Raw genomic sequence first — 21,081 nt, 5'->3', positions numbered from 1 at the left:
GTGTGTGTCTTGTATGTCTTGTAAGTGCACAGGTATGCTGACGTACCTGCATGGTGTGTCTACATGAACAGGCGCGACTAATCAGGTGGACTTTGTTCTCTGTTATGTTGTGCTGACTGGCAGTTGGTGTGTGTGTGTGTAAGAATGAATAAAATGATGATTGTTGTCAGGGTCCAAAAGTCAAAGATCATCTTAAAATTATATAAAACAAAGGAAAGTAGGTCAGTCACTTTTTAGAAGGTGGACCACTAATAGTTGCTGATTCGATTAAATGACCAGTTGCCTCAGCTCTTATTATGGATGTCCGATGTACAGTGCAGTCCATAAGTATTTGGACAGATACACCTTTTTTATGTTGTGTTGACACCTTACTCAAGCACATTGGTATTGAAATGGCTATAAGAGTAAAGTGCAAGTTCTTATATTTGAGATGCTGGAACCATACCATTTATAGGACTTTTGCTTGAAAAATGACGAACAAGCAATCAATTATCAAAAAAGCTGCAGATTTATGTTTTGTCAATCCACTAATTGATTAATCGAAAAATGTCATGTATGTACGTTCTACTTCAACAAAAGAGAATAATATATAAATGTAATGTAGCCTTATGAAATAACTGTGTCTCTTTAGAGGAGAGTTTTGAAAATGTTTTTAGAGTTTCAAGGGTTCAAACTTCCATCTTTTCATCAAATACTGTATGTGTGTCAGATGTGTGTGCAGGCTTTATGCAAGACATGCAGTACAAACTTTAGTCTTGTACAGGATATGGCACAATACCTTGCTATCCTGTAGTGCAACATTAGTAGTGTATTATGAATATATGATCCCAGCCACTTGGGAGGCAGATGAGGCCGCACATTTGAACTATTAATAACTTCATGCAGAAGCCTTTGCTGCTGCTCTGTTCTGTCGCAGCACTTTGCACTGCAGCTCGCATCTGTTATCGCTCTGAGCAGCAGGCCTTCTCGGTGGAGCCCTGCTGGCTCTAATCTCAGAGGCCTGGCAAATGGAGTTATGGTAATGTTTCTCCACTCTTACTGCAGAAGGTGAGGGTGGGTGTTGCATGGTGGTGTTGTTTATTCACGGCCATGACTTCGGCAATGTCCAGAGAAAGGGCCGCTCACACGGTTCATGACCTTCTGCTCAGAACACCAGTTCAGAATATGTACAGTGTAGTGTCATGCCCTTTCTGCACATGCTCTTTTTGAGAGAGCTCTCCCACTTCTGTTAAGGTCTGCAGTGTGTCTTCATGTGTATCTGTGATGCAAAAATATAAAATATTCTAATTCAAAGTATTTATTTTGGCATGAAATTTAAGGCTGCAACTAACAATTCAATTCATCTTGCAATTATTAATCATTTTGTCTATAAAATGTCAGAAATGTTTGAAAAATGTCCATCACATTTCCCCAGATCCAAGTGTTCATCGAACAGTCCAAAATATGTTGAAAAATTTTATGATATAGGGCTGGGCAATATATCGATATTATATCAATATCGTGATATGAGACTAGATATCGGCTTAGATTTTGGATATAGTAATATCGTGATATGACGTTAAGTGTTTTCTTTTACTGGTTTTAAAGGCTGCATTACAGTAAAGTGATGTCATTTTCTGAACTTACCAGACTGTTCTAGCCTGTTTTGTGCCTTTACCCACTTAGTCATTATAGCCACATTATTGATGATTATTTATCAAAACTCTCATTGTGTGAATATTTTGTGAAAGCACCAATAGTCAACACTACAATATCGTTGCGGTATCGATATCGAGGAATTTGGTCAAAAATATCGTGATATTTGATTTTCTCCATATCATCCAGCCCTACAATGATACAAAACAAAAACACAGCAAATACTCACATTGGAGAAGCTGGATTTATGTAAATAATGAATCAGTTATGGAAATAATTGCTGATTAAAAGTCTGGCGACTAACCGTAGCAGCTCTAATCATGACAAAGCAAGGCACAAAAGTTTTTCACTTACAGTTTTGTTATAAGGCTAAACAGAGAAACTGCAGACAAAAACTGTGGCTTGTGCTTTTAGACTGGATTATCTTATGTTCTTTGTTTTCCTACAGATGTCCGTACCTGGCTGTCCATCTGTCTCCTGCCATCCCAGTTTTCGCTGCTCTGCTCTTCCTCTTTGTCATTGCCATGTTGCTGAGGACCAGCTTCAGTGACCCCGGGGTGCTGCCACGGGCTCTTCCAGAGGAAGCCACATTCATCGAGATGGAAATTGGTGAGTTACAGGTTTACAGAAAATGTTTAAAAGATGTGGTCTTTATTTTCAGCGTACTTTTAAGCACTTTTCTCATTTTCTTAACCACCTAAGCTCTTGTCTTCCCGATATTCCCCTAAACATTTCTTCTCTATAATATTGAGTATTCATGACTGAATAATCATTATTAAAGTTAGAAAAACATCTTTACGTATTCTATATTAATAGTTTAACGTTCAAAAACTCCGAACTCAGATTTGATTTACAGTGACCAAACAGTGTGCGGTGGCAGTAGCTCAGTCAATAGGGAGTTGGGTTGGAACCGGAGGGTTGCTGGTCCAAGTCCCTGCTTGGACCAAAGTCTGGAGTGTGGACGGGTAGCTGGAGCGATGCCAGTTCATCTCCTGGGCACTGCCAAGGTGCTCTTGAGCAAGGCACAGAACCCCCAACTGCTCGGGGTGCCTGTTCAGCAGTCGCAGCCCCCTCACTCTGACATCTCTCCATTTGTGCATGTATAGGACCTGAGCATGTGTGTGTATTTCAGGCCTGTGTGTAGTGTGTTCTAACAACAGGGTGAAAAAATTGTAATTTCCCCCGTGGGGATCAATAAAGTATAAATTATTATTATTAACTGTCATCATATTCAGAGTCGGCTGTTGAAGAGCACAGAGAAAACCCCCCACAATTATAGAAATCTCTTATGTGAAATATCAAAAACTGTTCTACCTTTTGTCAGAAAATAATGTGTACGTAGAATCTCATCACTCATAGTAAGACAAAGATTAAGAAAATAAGTGTGTGGCCTTTTAAAGATCCCCTTAACAAGTTCCCATAAATATTTCCACACAATGTGGCAGGATCATGTATATGTATTCTGTTTTGTGATAGTGTCAGTGCTTTGAAGACTAATCTTAAAGCTGCTAAAGTATAGTCAACATTTTTATAATTACAATGTGTCAAATGACCATGTGAAATCAAATTTTAGTTTGTTTTGTTAGCACATCTATAGATGATAAAGTTTGTAATGACAGATCTGCCAAAAGGTCCATTTATAATGATAATAAAAGAAAATCCCAATAGCATCCTTATTCATGCACCTCCGGTAATAATGCTCAGACCCACTGCAGATTGTTGCCAGGTTTGAAGTAGCGTGTGGTCTCGCCTCTTGTGAGATTGCAGTCCAGCTCCTCACCTTGAAGTGTGCATGGCTATTATGTGCAAGCAGTACTGATAATGCCTCCAGGCACATATCCCTTATCTGCATCCATTCAAATGTTAACTCAACAGCAGGACATATGGTTATTACAGTTCATGTGCTGTTACATCATGATCATCTAGGTTGTTCTTTTTTGTATAAAATGAGGTCCAAATTAGGTGAAAGTAGCTCAAGGAAAAGTATTTTGGAGGCATAAATACTTCAGTGAATATGCTAGTTAAGCAGTGAGCAGACAGCCTCAGTCCTGCTGTTTTATTCATGTTTGTTATGCTTTATGTTACTGAAGGTTGGTTGTGCTCATCCGTGGATGTAGAGCATGTGTGTGTTAGACTGAGCTAACGCACACATTCATTACAAGGGATCCTGTTGTCTCATTGCACAAAACAAACTATACGCTGTATCATAATGACAACAAATCTTTTGTAAAATGAACAAGCCTTGTTGTCTTTAGAAGCAGTGCATCTTTGTTTTTTTCATGTCCACTCCCTGGGCTGTCCAGCCTCTCTTTATATGTGGAGGGATAAGCTTTTGTCCTGCAATATTTCTGCAACAGCCCTCTCTGCCTGCTCCCTGCATCCTTACCCTCCGTCCTTCCCTGTCTGCCTGTGTGGCTGTTCAATGTTCACTCTTTGTCTCTGTTCAAGTTTAACGCTGTCCTTCAGCCATCACTCGTGCTATCTCACTCCAGTCGAGAGGCATGGGTGGAGACTGGTCTCAGCTCATGACAGAGGAGGGCTGTAGTAAAAGCAAGGCTGAGGCAGTCGGTCCTCTGAGAATGGGTTAGCTGACAGCCAGCGCTTCTCTCATCATGACTGTGACTCATACCGCTCGCTGGATGACAATGCCTTGCTGGTCTAACTGTGGTCGTGATGACCTATACAGCTCCTACATGTAGTGTGAATGAGGATATCTCATTGGGAATTATTTATATTAATAGAGCTGCAAGTAATGATTATTTTGATTATTGATAAAGGTGTTGATTATTTCTTCCACTGATCATTTAGTCTTTTAATTATCATCATCACAAGTTCACATAGCCCAAGGTGATTGAAATTTTTTTTTTTTCCTCACTTATGGGAATGGTTATACCTTCCTTATTTGGTCGATTGTTTTACATTCCACCAAACACATCTCAGCGAATCTCCCAAAATAGCAAGACATGACCATATGAAGACTATGCACTGAAGCAGCCTAAATGACGCACTTAGTTTAACAACTTCCATCCCACACTCTCTCAGCTCTTATACAGTATGTTTTTTTTAATGTGTTAGGGTAGCTGTTTGCTGTTATGAGTGTGGGCGTAAACAGATAACAGCCCGTGGAGAAGCCAGGTATGTATCTCATTCTTAGGCTGAGGCAGGCATGTGGATGAGTGCTCTGTCCCATCAGCCTGTTAGCCACAAGTCCCGACGGGAAATGCTAATAGGAGGAGAGGCATCCTCTTGGAATATATAATGCCACTAGCAGACAGGACTTTGCTACCCGAGGGAGGGGAATCATCACCTGTGAGTGATGACTCATTAATTTATTCTCTGCTGGTTTATCCTGAAAGCCACTAATCCTACATTCAGTAGATGTATAATGCAGAGCAGTTTGTGCTGTCAGATAAAGTAAATTTCACAATCTTTATGTCCGTGGATGTATTATGGAAGCTTGTAAACGTGCTAGTTTCAATGATTTATTTACACAGAAATTGTTTTGTTTTACATAACAGAGAATGTTCATTCAGAGCTTAATACAAATGATACAAATGCAGCTTAGTTTATGTAAATGTTTTCCTCAACTCATCTCTGAACACATTCTCAAGCCCAGATAATTTAATTTCCACAAATAACACATTCCTTATCTTCATTTATTTCCAGAAAGTCAAATGAGCATGCTTGCTCTTTTCCATTAACTCCACATTCACGCCATCCCTATGCAGCGTTTTAATGGTAGATTTCTCCCTAACAGCTACTCTCCTGAGAGATTCCAGCCAGCAGCCCTCTGGTCATTAGCCAGCCTCTCTACACTCTTGGCTCCTGCAGTGCTACATAATCAGAAAGATCTGAATTGCCAAGAAAAGTGAACGTATGAGAATTTAATTTGGTTGGTGACTGCAGAAACAAAACCATCACACCTGAAAGATATTTCAGTTTTAGGAAGGTTAGTTGAAGCCCAAACAAAGCCAGACACTGCGTTTATAGTGTTGCTTTTAAATAATATTAACAGCTCAGTAATGATTTCACATAAATCCACCATCATCAATACTAGTATCGAGCCAATGTTGTCATTCACTGACACCCTCAAGGTTCAGCTGTCAAGATTACGTCCCTTTTTTCTTGTCCTGGTCACTGAATGTCACATTTCTCACTGCCTGTTTAAGACCTGTACATTCTAATGCAATCCAGTGCAACAGGGCTGCAAGAAATTGTGGAGCTTATAATGTTCATTATTTCTGAAAACGCTGTCAGAGGTGTTAATTTGTGGACATAGTTTGTGGTGGTGTTGTATTAGATTGTGATTAGATGACACCTTTTTTAATAATTTATTCCGTTTCCAAGATTGCCAACACCTGCTAATAAATGTATTTTTTGGTTTCCATAGAGGCTGCCAATGGGAACGTCCCCGCAGGGCAGCGACCCCCACCTCGAATCCGCAATGTTCAGATCAACAACCAGATCGTCAAGCTCAAGTACTGCTACACATGCAAGATCTTCCGACCACCTCGAGCATCTCACTGCAGCATCTGTGACAACTGCGTTGGTAAGAAATGTCCTCTGATCTGATGTAAAGGCTTTGCAAAGTGAGAAGACAGCTCATTGAAATCAATTTTTCAGAAATAGAAAGGTGAGTAGTATTTGTGGGGAAAAATAGCTTGCTGACATGATGATTATTAGGCTTTGATCTTAATTACATCTCTGCATTCATTTGTCACAATTTAAAATTAGTTTATAAATAAATGTTGGACTAAGCAGACAGGGTACAAAGGTTTCAGAAAACTGAATCAAAACGGCCAAAAACTTAACAGCAAGTGTTATTTATGGAATGTGCTTTGAATTATGAAGTGTTGTTTTTACTTTATTTTATTTACCTTTTTTTTTAACCAGGAAAAGACTCATTGAGATTAAAAATCTCTTTTTCAAGAGTGTCCTGGCCAAGACAGGCAGCAGTACAACCACACATAAATACAAACACAAAAACACTAAAAACATCTGAAACAGCAAATCCCTCAAAGTCAACCACAATCCTAAACACATCAGGCAAAACATCTACAGCCAGATGTGGCTGCCTCCAAGTCAATCAACATCCTCTTAAAAGTGACCAATGAGACCAGCTCATTAAGTTTCATGGATTACTGTAACTTTTCTAACCTTTGGAACAGACAGAAGGAAAAGATCCTGGGAACGAAGATTGTAAGTCCCAATACTATTTATACTGATATACTGTAGGTCAGAAGGTAGGATGGAAGTAGACCTAAAAGTGGGTGGGTGTGGGTGGGTGTGTTGTGTGCGACCTCTCAACCCTGCAGAATAACACTGATTTGTCTTCTGATGATTGAGGAATGCGTCTGCAGGGAGTGTAGACTCATAGGCGATATGAGAGGAGACAGTGGAGGCTCAGTGAGGGAATAAGCGCTCAGTCATTGTGAACACTGGTTCATCTGTGTCCACCTGCTGTAGAAACACACACACACACACTCCAAGCATGACACAGCAGCATGCCTGTCTTTTACTGCAGTCATATCTTTTTCTCCTTAATCTTACGTTGTTTATAGCAGTCTCTATCTATATAAGTCTCTCACAGAATATGCAGCATAATAAAAAAAAAACACTTGCTTCACAAATTATATTTGTTTGTACCTGGAGCCTTCTCTGGTTAATATATTATAAGATGTCTGGCTATAGTCTGTGAATACTTGGACAGTTGTTTTAGCTCTGTATGCAGCACACTGGAGTCAAATTAAACGATAACTATGGGGGTAAAGTGCTCGCCTGGCTCCAGACCTCTGAATTGCTGCACACATCTGATTTTTCCTTCTCAAATGGACAAAATAGCAATTTCAAGCTAGTAAGTGCTTTCAGCTTTAATCAGAGGGTTTTGTCCACATTGAGTGAACAGCATAAAGGATTATTGTCCTGCTGCAGTGTACATACAATCTAAAAGTTGGGGGTTGGGGAGAAGGAAGAGTCAGGGGGATCACCAAAGTCAGCAGGACTCATCATATAGGGACAATGAACGATTGTACAAAATGTCATGACAATCCATCCCTAAGTCTAGTTGTTTGAGATATTTCAGTTTTAACTAAAGTAGTGGACCAACCGCCCGACCAAAATCCCTAGGGCCATACTGCTGGCGTGGCTAAAAGAAATATTAGGACTGTATGAAAAGTGATTTCTACGCTGTTTACCAAATATGTATGTGAACACCTAAAGTCAGCACTGACACTTTACTCTGTAAATATAAAAATGATCGATTTATTTTGACCTTTTATCTACGAGCTGCTTCACGTCTTTCGCTTCTGCTGCGATGTTTACTGTATATTGTTGTGAAACTCCATTCAGGCAGTGCGGCAGACACACTGCTGCACTCCCTGCTGTCCGTTTGACCCTGCCCTGCTTTCATCTGGCTCTCCTCGAAATCATAGAGGCAAAGAAGAAGTGATCACTATATTTAGACTGCAAGTTTACAGAAGCTAATGCACAAAGCTGTCTTTGACTAAAATACTGGTGTATTTTTAACACTTTTTTTTGATTTTCAAAAGTTTCTGTTGCTAAGAAAGTTGTGTGTGCAGCCTACAATATATTTTACATATTTAACGGTGACTTTTTTTCTCTTTTTCACAGATCGTTTTGATCACCACTGTCCATGGGTAGGCAACTGTGTGGGCAAGAGGAACTACCGATACTTCTACATGTTCACCCTGTCACTCTCCCTGCTCACCATTTACATCTTCACCTTCGACATCATTCATGTGGTGATGCGTAAGTATCCTGTCAGTCATTTGTCCAATCAGAAGGAACAAACATGTAGGAGAATAGTACATGGATAGATTAAAGTATGTGACAAAACAGGAAGGATGACCTGTGACACAAGCTCACTAGCTGCTTCTATTGTATATGCAAATGCATGCACATGTGCTGAAACTATGACCTAATTCAGACCAGGCTTTTCCTGCAGCGTGACATGACACGCAACAGCAGCTGACAGCTTGACATGATTCCTCCTTTATCCTCATCCTCCTGCTTCCTTGTTCTACCCAAAGCAAGACAGAGAGACAAGGAAACAGTGTGTTTCTTTTCAGGATAATTAGCTCTGGGCTTGTTGTTGCTTAATACTGGAGTAATTGTGCTTTTTCAGTAGAGTGGGATTTTTATATTGTCTTCTTTTTAACGTCTCTCTGTGTTGCTCTGTTCACAGGTTCAGTAGACAATGGCTTTTTGAACACTTTGAAGATAACACCTGGAACATATCCTTTTAAGCTCAGACCTCAGTGTACACCATAGAAAAAGCTGCTGTATGGGCCACGTTTGCCTTTCCTAGAATAGAAGATGGAAAAACGATAAATTTCAAGTATCACAACCCGATGGCTGTTCCCCAAACCTCTCTCCGAACAGTGATTCAAATAATAGCTTAGCGCCTGTAACTAGGCACAGCAGGCCTGTCAAGCTTGGATTTGTTAACAAGTCCTTTTTTTAGCCTTTCCATAACTAAAAACACAAAAGATAAAATAAAGTGTTATGAATGGAATAAAAGTAAAAAATAAAGTGTTTTGCTGCTCTAACATAAGCAACCCCGGACAATGTAACCTGAGCTAGCGTTATATATGCCTAAATCATAGGTTAGTTTTCATCCTAAAAGCTTTTTTTCTTGTAGCATTGAGAGGAAACATACTTCTGAAAATCTGACAGGGTGATGTTAGAACAAAATAAAAGTCCTATCTTAAAAACTTTCCATATCATACTCTTAATACCTGGACTACTAGCTCCAACTAACTAGCTCTTCCAGTCAGATTCTTAACTGGTGAGGATGCTGACTTTTTTCCTGGTACAAGTAGCTTTAGCCACATTTGTTTATCAGCACAATAACATCAAGTACACATTTAAGAAATGCCCCTTTTGCAAGATTTTTGTTTCATAACAAATCAGCTGGACACTTTAAAAAAACATTAGGAGACAGCGTTGTCAACCAACTCATAGAGCTGTCGTTAGCTTAAAGGGGAACTATGCATGTTTTTTTAGCTTAATTTACCTTCCCTGAACAGCTTCGGAGTCATTGGAATGGTTACATGACTTTTTTCGGGTTGATTGGTGGTCGTCTCGCTCCCCCCTAGCGCTTGTGAGCGGGAAAAACCACCCTTGCAACTTTCGGCTGGCGAGCCGCCGGCCTCAGCACCATGAAGTATCGCGTGATATCAGGTCTCGCGATGTAACGAATTGCTTCACGGCACTGCCTACATATGCCTATTCAGGAACCGGCTAGCAAAGTAGCAATGGAGTTGTTCACACTATCTTCATGGCTGAGCTGGCAAAAAAGAAGCAGAAAGCATTGTCAGAAAAACAGAGAAAAAGGAAACGGCAGGCTGACCGAGCGAGGAGTCAGACACAAGTAAACAGAGGAGCTGCCAAATATCTATTCCGAAGCTGTAGGAGGAACTCTATAGAGAAACCTGCAAGCAAAAAGTGAGAAAACAGCGAAGAAATGGCCAAAACTGCATAGCTCCCCTTTTTAATTAGATGGCTAGCTCCAGCTGATAAAATATGCTAGTGTCAGTTGTCATTTAAGCCCTAATGAGAAACTGCTTTCAATAGTAATGTAATTTTTTTGTGGATCAACTGCATATGTACACTAACTAACACTTAACGAATGATCAGTTGAAAGTAGGGCTGTCAGCATTAACGCGTTAATGGCGATGCGATTAAGGGCCGAGCATAACGCGTACATTTTTTTTAATCGCATGCCGGCTATTATTCATTTATTTTACACTTCACTCGGCTTTGCGTCGTGCCTAACAGGCTACTATTTTGACCCTTTGCAGCACTTTTATTTATCATCAAGCTGCCAAACTTTCTCCTGCTGCAGGCTGCAGGCATGATGAAGAAAGACAGCAGCAATAACTCTGAATGGCGCTTTTTATTTTCCAAAACTCCTGGACGGCTCCTAGACAAGTCGAAAGCCATATGCACATTGTGTAAAGCCAAATTAAAATATCACCGAAGCACGTCAAGCTTGAGCTACCACCTACGAGCTAAGCATAGTAGTACAGTTAACATTGATGCTAGCCGCTAGCATGCTATCCACTCAGGCAAAGCACTATTTTGGAGAGTGCTACTTGCCAACCTGTGGATGAAACCAAATCTCCAAAAATTACTACAGCCCTTGCGAAACGGGTGGCAACTAACTGCAGACCTGTCAGCATCGTAGATGACTCGGGTCTTAAAGACGTACTACGGTTGGCATGTTCTGACCTGTCTCGTTGCCGTCGAGGGGGACAGCAGCCCCACACACAGCCTGTATGACACGGAAAAGCAGCCACACTGGAACTGCTGCAAGGTGCTGCAAACGCTGTCTCATTAACCGGTGATCACTGGACGTCAGTGAGTAATCAAAATTATTTAGGAGTTACTAAACACTATATTGACTCTAGTAAGGATAGGGATTTTTAGTTTTTTAGTTAGGTACTTGGAGGAATTGTGCAAGAATGACAGATTCACACATTTTTCTTTTGTTTACAGTAAATAAATAATTACAAATCTTAAAATCAAGTTCATAAAGTAACTTTCTTTGCATTCATTTGATTCCCAATCAAGATACACTGGTAAGAATTGCTTTCGATTGTTAATATGTACTTAAAAACCGTTCTGAAATGCAAAATAATAGAATTCTAATCATGTGATAAAATATGCGATTAATCGCGATTAACTATAGAAATTCAGCGATTAATGACGATTTAAAAAAAATTAAAGGTTTGACAGCCCTAGTTGAAAGTAATTTGAGATTATTGATGGAACTGAACTAAATTTCCAACCTTAAACTGGCCGTCACTGAATTTAATCATGTTGCATAATTGTCTGCCATTCTGCCGTCACCTGCTGTCCAGTGTGTAATTAGTGACCACGTATCCGGCAGAAAACATCTGTTGCTGTTTTCTTAACTCGGGTCCACTGTGCTGGAGGTGTTGGTGTGTTTCTTCACCCTGTGGTCAGTGGTGGGACTGACTGGCTTCCACACCTACCTGATCTCTCTCAACCAGACCACCAACGAGGATGTAAGTGCATCTTACTGCATGACTAATGCTTTCACATCTACATCTACTTGTTTTAGGTTTGAATCATCCTGTGAGGCACAATGCTGGACTTTGCATCTAGTTTGTTTAGGTTTTATACTGTCTTTATGCAAATGAACCATGAGTTGTGAACACATGGACCAACAGGATTAACTCATTGTTTTGTTGGTTTAGTTTTCTTGGATAATATTATTATTATTATTATTATTATTATTATTATTATTATTAAAGTACTTTATTGCAGTGGCTGAAATTTTCAAAATCATGCTCTCAGAGACTGGTCTTAGTCTTACCAACTAAAACTCTTGGAAAAAAACACCTGAATACGGACCAACCGGTCGTGGCAGATGGCCACCAACCAAGAGCCAGCTTCTGTCCGAGTTTTTTCCTCGCCGCTGGGTGCAGTTGCTCTTGGGAGGAATTGTTGGGTCTCTGTAAATTATCGTGTGTGTGTGGTCTAGACCTACTCTATCTGTAAAGTGTCCTGAGATAACCCTATAGAGTTCATGTTGCGTTCTTTACAAGTGAACTCTCATTTACACAAAAACCCAGATGCATTTTTCACACTTTTCGTTTACATTACATTTACACATAGACACATACATGTGTCTCTGTTGGCCAGACCACAGATCTGATTGCAACATCTTGGTTTTCCAGGACCACGTGTAGTTTTCCAGCCAAAAAACACCAGAAGAAGAAAAACGTTCACTTTTATCAGTTTATTTACACTAACACTAACCGTTTTGCTTATATATAAAAAGAGATCCATGCATTTACACCTTTTCATCATCTGGCTAGAAGCAATGAAATGCTTCTTGGTTGTAACAGATAGCTCTTCGATCACCCAACAAGCACGAAGTAGCTAAGTGTAGACGGGAGAACTGAGACAAATATTTAGGCACTTTTGGTACTGCTGATTGGTGCTCATCTGAGTTGCCACCATTATTTTCACCTATCCAAACAATATAACCTCATATCACTGGTGAATGTAACATAAATGTCATGTTAGAGCAAAGTCCTCCCCCACTGATCATTTACAGATGAGATAAAAACAGTGCAGATATATCTCTAGACCTCACATATTTAAGACTTTAGATAAGGATTTGTTTTAAAATTAGATTGAGATTAATGTAACCGTCAAAGTTATTTATAACAGTATATAATAATAGAATATGTGTGTAAATGTTGTGATCAGGCAGCCAGGCTTCACGTGGCTGGAAAGACAAACCCACATCACAAAGAGGTAAACAGTACAATTTCTAACACTACAAAGCTGTTTCCTTGACAACGGCTCGGCCTCTTTCATCACTGAAGGACAAAGGGCTGGTAAACTGTAGCTTGTTAAACAATGATATTACATTGTAAACTATTGTAAAGCAAATACAGAAAGTGTTGAAAGAAAACAGATAAGAAAAAACAACCTGTCAATACTTGGACTCCTCCCTGCTCACCGAGCTGACGTACTCTTAATGATCTAAAAATATGCATGAAGAGCTGCTATTCCTAATAAAAACAATGATAGAACTGAGCGGAATTAAAAACAAAAACAGACCAGCTGGTTTCTGACTCAACTTGTCAGCTACATTTAGAAGCTTGTGAGGCTAATTGAGGAAAAAAGTATTGATTGCTAGATCATATTTCCATTGAGTCATTATTGAGACAACACGCACGCACGCAGCACGAAAGCACGCATGCATATATTCAGGCTGATGTGAAGCAGAAGATGAGTGGTGATGCATGTGGATGAAGCCACAGAGGGAGTCATTTATGTTGTTACTGTGTATACTTTATTGGAGGCTTTGTTAGCCCAGATCTGCAATGCAGAGGCTCTGACAAGAAGCAGGGAGCAGCAGCAGCTACGGTGGTGGGAGGTTCTAGATGGCTGAAAGCAAGAGAGTGCACTCATACTTTGTTGTAATGATTAATTTATAATTTTACTTTTTCTTTCCTATGGGAAACTGGCCTCATTTTTTCATTTACTAGTAATGAAGCTCTGCAATGTGCACCTACAGTACAGTGTAATGTTGCTCCAGGAATTGAAACAATCGCTGTCAGCCCGGCTGCTTCGATATCTGTGATTGGCCTAATAATAGATGCATTGATACCTGCAGGGGATGGGCACACTACCAGAAATACTGCTGTGGCAGAGATAAGGGGAGGTGGAGGGGTTGAGAGGACGAGAAGAGGAGATAGAGATGGTGGAATAAGGGCGAACAAGAGAAGGCACCTTGAGTGTTGTAGCTGCTCTGGTCTCTCCTTCAGGATAACACAGGCTCTGTCAATTGTGTCTCCTGCACATGCACGCACGCACAGAGTACACTTAGACATGCAGTAGTAAAGTACCTTATGGGCAGACTGTTGACCTAGATCTACTGCAACTAAAGAAAAGCTGTTTTCTTTGACTCGCCGGACAGTCAGTCAGTACAAACTCATACTGTGTACCTTAACTTTGTTATATTTAGGGGTCAATTATATATGTCAATCTACAAACCCCAATTCCAATGAAGTTGGGACGTTTTGTAAAACATAACTAAAAACAGAATACAATGATTTTGCAAATTCTTTCCAACCTATATTCAATTGAATACACTACAAAGACAAGATATTTAATGTTCAAAGTGATAAACGTTATTGTTTTTTTTTGCAAATATTCACTCATTTTGAATTTGATGCCTGCAACAGGTTCCAAAAAAGCTGGGACAGGAGAATGTTTACGACTGTTACATCACCTTGTCTTTTGTAGTGTATTCAATTGAATATAGGTTGAAAAGGATTTGCAAATCATTGTATTCTGTTTTTATTTTATGTTTTACACAACGTCCCAACTTGATTGGAATTGGGGTTTGTAGCAATCTACTTTTTCTGCATGCATCTTGGGTAAATAAGAATATAATCCAACCAGTATTTGTAGTTTATTTTAATCCATTACTTCAGAAATTATGATGACATCATTGCTTATTGTGCTTTTCAATGGTAGAATAACAAAAACGATTAAAATATATATATTTTTAAATGCAGTAACTGCTTAAAATCACATTTGTTTCCTTGATAGAAATTATTAATACATTTGTATTTCAATCTTTACTAAAAAGAGCTATTTTGTTTTACTGTCTTATCTTTGATTAATGTTCAATTCTAGTGCTATTAACTTTAATATATATTTATTAACTGTAAATAAAAAATATAGATGACATTATTTTTTATTCCATCCAAAAAACATGCAGAAGAGGTTTTCAGCACAGAGAAGTGTCTGTAGGTATTCCTTCCTACCAACCTGTATGTAACCTGAGAGAGTGGAGATCCCAAACATACCAAATATGTATGAATATGAATTTTGTGGACGTGTATAAAATGATGCACAAGACATCTAGAATATTTCCATTTGATCTATCTGTGCAGCCATACAAAGTGTGAAGTCCTGGGTTTGAATATTTCACCCACTGCAAATAACGTACGAATATGAAACAAGCCAATACATAATATGTATATGATGCAGCCAGTGTGGAATAAGGTGATTGTTCCATCCTTAAGAAAACAATGTGCCTCCTGTTAAATAATGCGTATGACTGAAAGCATACATGCAGTGCAGTGTGGAAGGACGCTATTTATTGCTGGGGGAATCCTTTTGTATGAATTCTCTGAATCTTCAATGAATTATTAAAGCGGTTGTAATCTCGCTGCACTCGTTGGCACCCGTCGGCACATCGAGTTCCCATTAAACCAGGAATCATTAAAATCCTGACAAGATCCTTTTTAGTAGGTCAAAGCCAAGCCTGTGGGAACAACATCTTAAAAAAAAAAAAGGAATTGTGCTTTTGAATAAGGTATAAGCACAGGGAAAATCAGGGATGTGGTTTGGGAAGGATTGCTGCTCCAGTGATGAGTGTTTTGATGAGTCAAAAACATCTTGTTTTTTCCCAGATTAAAGGATCCTGGTCGGGAAAGAACAGAGTCCAGAACCCGTACAGCCACAAGAACATCATTAAAAACTGCTGCGAGGTGCTCTGTGGGCCTGTGTACCCGAGGTAACTCTCTCAGATTAAGACTTGCACTACACAGAATGCTTATTTCTTGTTTCATTTATTGTCATTTTGTCTGGATTAAGCTGATGCTGTCTTCCTACTGTTATCAGTGAGTTCTGTATCAGTGCATGTGATAGATTAGACTTTTAGATTTGTCCCTCTCCTACACCTCGTCCTGGCGAATAACAAGCAGGATGCAGTTAGTGATTGATCGCCTTGTCTCGCTCTCCAGCGTCTTGGACAGAAGAGGACTGATGCAGGAGGATTCGTCTGTTTCTGCAACGTCTGCTGCACCCTCCTCCTTCAGCAGCAGCAACCCAGTGTCACAAACCACGGTGAGCGGACACACACACACACACACACACACACACACACACACACACACACACACACACACACGCACATAGACACACTTCTCTGGCTTTGAAGTGGATTGAGGCTGCAAAGCTCAGAACAGTGAATACAGCGCAGACGTGAAAAAACAGTCTAAACCAATTACAGAAAGTGTTGGAGAGAAGAAAGGAGGTGTGAGGAAGGGGAAAGTACTTTTCTTATCGAAGTGACATTGATAATCCATCTTGAGACGCATTTTGTGGCTCTTTACATAGTTGCTGCTGTTGATCCATTTATAAGTGTTCATTCTATTTTCGGCTAATAGATCATTAGCCATGTGTGCACTACTTTTTCATGTTAAAATAAAATCGTGGAGTCTCTCTCCTCAGTGTTGCTGTAGATAATGTTGACATTAATATGTTTCATTGCTACTCAGGTACTGCAGAACGTAATGTTATTAAGCATTACAAAGTAGAAATTATAGTTTGAACTATTTTATATTTCCAGAATGGTTATGAAAAATCCAGAGTACCCAAGAGTGCTTGAGAATTGACAAGTCTTTTTGCACACTTGTACTACTTTCATTACTTTCATTTGTATTATTATTATTATTATTATTATTATTATTATTATTATTATTATTATTATACAGGAAAATAAAAAAAGTAACATTTGAACGTGTTAAATTAAAACTGAATCAGTTGAAACTGGTTTACAGCAGGTTCCTGTTCTGCAGTACATAAGAGACAGAATCAAATTACCATACAAAAAAAAGACAAACGACAAAACAAACAGCTACACAGACATTACAGAGACCACATCCATGCGTCTCAAGATGACTTTAAGGTGTGAGCAAGATAGTATATAAGATTTAAATCAATGGTTGCAGATATGTCCTTTCAACAAATAGTGTTTATATGCCTGTTTGAAATGTGTAATATAGGTTATTGCTCTAATGTAATATGGGTTATATTTTTTCTGCCTACAGAAAACCACAGCTCCACTCATCCCTAACGAGCACACCCCTGATGATGCCAAGCCGAGCATTGCCGCTTCAGCAGAGACGAGCGCCCCCCCCGAAGACGAAGTCCGTCCTGCTCCAAAGGTCCCGCCCCTGGCTTCACCCGAAACGGATGCAGAGGCATCCATCGTCAAGGACAAGGCCCATTAGCTGCATGAGGGGGTGGCTCTCGTTGTAGCCATTTCCCCCTGCATCCTGCCTGGTCAGGAACTGAAACATTAATAATCAATGTGTGATTACTGTGCGGGTGACTCAGTTATTCTCCGACGCCCGCCCTACATTCCACCAGAAGAGGACAGTTTCTGCGGCAGCTCCTCCTCTTCCCTCCTCTCCTCACCAGTAGCTGCAGAGCCGTTTGATTGACACCTACTCCTGCTGCAGGGGGAGGGATTTAATGGAAAGTCAGCAGCTTCCTCTGTGTCCTGAACACTGCATGGAAAAGACACACAGGGGGAGAAGCTGCTGGAAGAACTGCAGAGAAAAAAAATTCTATGCGTATGAATTCACCACAGGTCACCTGTGGGTCGCTCTGATTGTCAGTACTACTTTAGTTCTTTATTTAAAATTGCATAATGACATTTATTGTGAGAGGCCAGTTCAAATATACTCCTTGCAAGTGTCTGGCAAAGACAATATTACTTCTGGACATGTATAAAACGTCATACATAGTTTTCTGTTGTGTGCATATTACATGCCCTATGCAAACCATGGGAAGGCTGGACAAGCAGCTTTTAGAGGAGTGTGGACAGAAGGGTTAACACCCGATGTCCAGGCAGGGGGAGGATGTGCAAATCCTTAGCTTGAGATATCCTAAAGGCTCCTTCCAGAAAAGTCAAAATCTACCTTGTATTCTGATATTGCTGCATCAGTACTGTTGTTACTTACGTGCATTTTTTTTTTTTAAAGTGATCCAGACCAACGCATGTCCTTCCATTTTTATATATCAAGGATGTAGTGTGACATCGGTGCTCTGAAATAGATGAAATTGCTGGACGCACAGATAAAGTCTTGTACCCAGGAGACGCTCAGCCAGAGTCCCATTGTGTGTGTGAGAGAAAGGGCCTGACTTCTGATGATAGTAGGCACAAGTAGTAACAGTGCCTTATCATAATGCAACTTAGGTCGACCAACTGAGAAGGCCTTGAGATCCGTTCTAACCACTGATACTGTGTTAAATGAGAAATGCCAACGTTTATACACTTAATTAGTCTAGTGGTTCCCAACCTGGGAAAAATGGAAATATGAAGCTACAGCCAGGAGATGGTTAGCTTAGCATAAAGACTGGGAACAGAGGGAAACAGCTAGCCTGGCTCTGTTCAAAGGTAAAACATGAGCCTGCCAGCACCTCTAAAGCTCACTAATTATTATGCTGTTTTATTTCCCTGTTTCCAGTCTAATGCTAAGCTATGCTAACCAGCTGCTGGCTGTAGCTTCATATTTAGCGTACAGACATGAGAGCGACATCGATCTTCTTATCTAACTCTTAGCAAAAAATCTAAAAGTGTATTCCCTGATAAAGTATTCATTTTAACAGAATAGGAAAAAGACAAATTTCAGCTACATAACACTAAAATGTGTGCTTTTTCTCTTATGAAATACTGTGAATATTTCCCCTTAGAAATTAAAAAAACAAAATACAATCTGAGAAGAAACAATTACAATTGAACTGAAAAATTGACACTGCTGGTAGGCACATTCAATTTTTGTGTTTTAGGGAGGCACAGATCTAAAAGGTTGGGAACCACTGAATTAGATCTTATGAAGCAAAAACTAAGCAAAGCCATTGTTTAACTGTACATAGATTTAGAAGATAAAGATGTACTGAAAACCTCTCAGCTGTTTGGTGAGGAAAGATTGCAGCAAAGTTTTGTTTTTTGAAGCATAAGTTCGGCGTACACCTCCTGCTAATCACACCAGAGCTGATCCTCCTGAGTCCTCTCTTCCTGCAGTCTTCATGCCTCCTCTTCCTATACAAACATATTACAACTCTTCTCCTTCTCCTTGCATCTTCGCTGTGACAGTTATCCCTACATTACACCCAAGGCCGAGGCAGCCCCCCCTGCAGCCGTCTGTGGCAGGCTCATTATCGCTGAAAATAAAGCCGAGGCAGAGAGATCTTTCTCTTCACACATCTGTGTTTTTCAGCCTTTAATATGGCTTGAGAGTTTATTTTGTTTTGGTCACAGATCGCTGGACGAGAAAGGATCCACACAAAGGAAAGAGAGGGAGAGAAAGAAAGTGAAGGTTATTCTTAGTATTTAAATGATGTTAGCTGATAGCGAGGGTTTGTAATAGTTATTGTGTTGTATGCAAGACAGAGTTAGTGTTTGTGAAATATACTTGTGTAGTGTGTCAACAGCATTGTATCAGACTCTGGAATCTGCCCGATATTATTTATTATAAAGACTCCCAAAGGTCACAATTTCTCCTTAAGATTTTATTTGCCAAACAAAGAGTGATATGTGAAATGAATGTTAAGATGCTGAGATTGTTTGCAGCTGTTTGATTATTTTTATTGTACCATACTATTGGTGGAGCAGTTTAAATCTTAAGTTATTAGACACTTTGACACTTTGGATGATAAAAGATTAATCTAGGCCATTTTCCCATTATTGTTCATCTATGGAAGATTTTCGTGATTACCTGATTGCTTACCTGATTGCTTGTTTGGTCTAAATAATGTCAGAAAATAGGGAAAAGTTGACATTCAGTCCAAACTCCAAATCCAAAACCCGAAAATATTTACATTTGAAAAGCTGGAACTAGCAAATTTTGGGCATATGTGCTTTAAATAATTGTTGGCAAAACATTTTCTGTCCATCGACTAATCAATGAATTAGTTAATAGTTTCAGCTCTAGATTAATCTCTACACTCAGATGGTAAAAGGAGAGATAAGTGACACATCTTCATTAGGAGAAGCTGCAAAGTGTGTGGCAGTATTTTTTTTCGTGACGTATAAAAAAAAAAAAAACTGCTGAGTATTTGTTTAGAAAACTTTCCAATAAGAAGTACTAATCCCAAACCATTTTTTAAGCTCCACTTACCGGTTGAACTTTCTTTGTGGAAAGTATTTTGAAGACAGTTTGGTGTATTTGATCGCTTTGCGTTGCTGTCACCGAGAAGCAAGAATGTATGTGATTGTTATTCGATAAAAGGGATGGGATATTTTAAAAGGGACGGCATAATTTTTAGCTCTAAAGGCTTTGCAGACTGTAGATCCGAGCTGAGCTCTTGTAGGATGATTCTTGTGTTAAAATGCCAAGACGTGGTCAGATCTGAATGCTCTGATCAATCTATTACATTGCATTATGTATACAGATACAGTACTATACCATTGATGGAACTTGTTATTTATGTTCACTTTGTTAAGTATCAGCACTGTGATTATATGTATTTCACTCAATTTACTTCACTTCTTTTTACATGATCAATGTGTCTGGTAAATAAACAATATTGTCTTATTATTTGTCTTTTAAAATAAGTTTTTTTCCGATGGGAGTTAGGTCCGTGAACATTTTAATAGTTTTTTTACTTTTTAACCAATAAAAGAATAAATGGAACTAGAAAATGCATTTCCTGCAGAACATGCTTGTGAATGCTGAAAAGCTAAACTGGATTACTGGCATAATTGCATAAGAAGAAGGTGAAGAAGTCAGGGGATGAAGGATGCAAAATAAAGAGTTAGAAATAATAGACAAAACATTTGAACCTCTATCTGCGCCACTATTTCTTTACAGCAGACCGACATATTGACAGAGAAAGACATTAAACATATACATATGGAGTGATTGAATCACAAGTTGACACCTCTAAGAACAGGTGTAAACGCACTCAGGACACACACACACACACACACACATATATAAATATATACATAAAACAATAATACATTCATCATTAATAATACATTGATTATTGTTATTATAAATACACAAATACACATATACTGTATAAATAATGACCATAAATCAATTATAAAGTGTTATTGTTCATTTTCAC

General features: G+C 39.3%; 1 protein-coding gene across 4 annotated transcripts in view; it reads left to right on the top strand.

Moving 5' to 3' along the window:
• The window catches only part of zdhhc9 (zDHHC palmitoyltransferase 9), a 33,091-nt gene extending 12,545 nt beyond the window's left edge, over window positions 1–20,546 (top strand). For all 4 annotated transcript variants that reach the window (XM_078260316.1, XM_078260315.1, XM_078260314.1 and 1 more), the window contains 8 exons: window positions 2,084–2,244; window positions 6,026–6,184; window positions 8,266–8,403; window positions 8,840–8,888; window positions 11,585–11,687; window positions 15,627–15,730; window positions 15,960–16,062; window positions 17,049–20,546. In XM_078260316.1, the coding sequence (XP_078116442.1) occupies window positions 2,084–2,244; window positions 6,026–6,184; window positions 8,266–8,403; window positions 8,840–8,888; window positions 11,585–11,687; window positions 15,627–15,730; window positions 15,960–16,062; window positions 17,049–17,231 (1,000 nt within the window). In that variant the 3' untranslated portion in view covers window positions 17,232–20,546. The remainder of the gene's footprint in view (window positions 1–2,083; window positions 2,245–6,025; window positions 6,185–8,265; window positions 8,404–8,839; window positions 8,889–11,584; window positions 11,688–15,626; window positions 15,731–15,959; window positions 16,063–17,048) is intronic.
• Window positions 20,547–21,081: the final 535 nt, after the last annotated feature.

The sequence above is a fragment of the Sander vitreus genome, chromosome 10 (assembly GCF_031162955.1).
Source record: "Sander vitreus isolate 19-12246 chromosome 10, sanVit1, whole genome shotgun sequence".
Classification (NCBI taxonomy): domain Eukaryota; kingdom Metazoa; phylum Chordata; class Actinopteri; order Perciformes; family Percidae; genus Sander; species Sander vitreus.
Note: the sequence above shows the minus strand (reverse complement) of the source record. Positions and strands in the feature narration are given on the sequence as shown.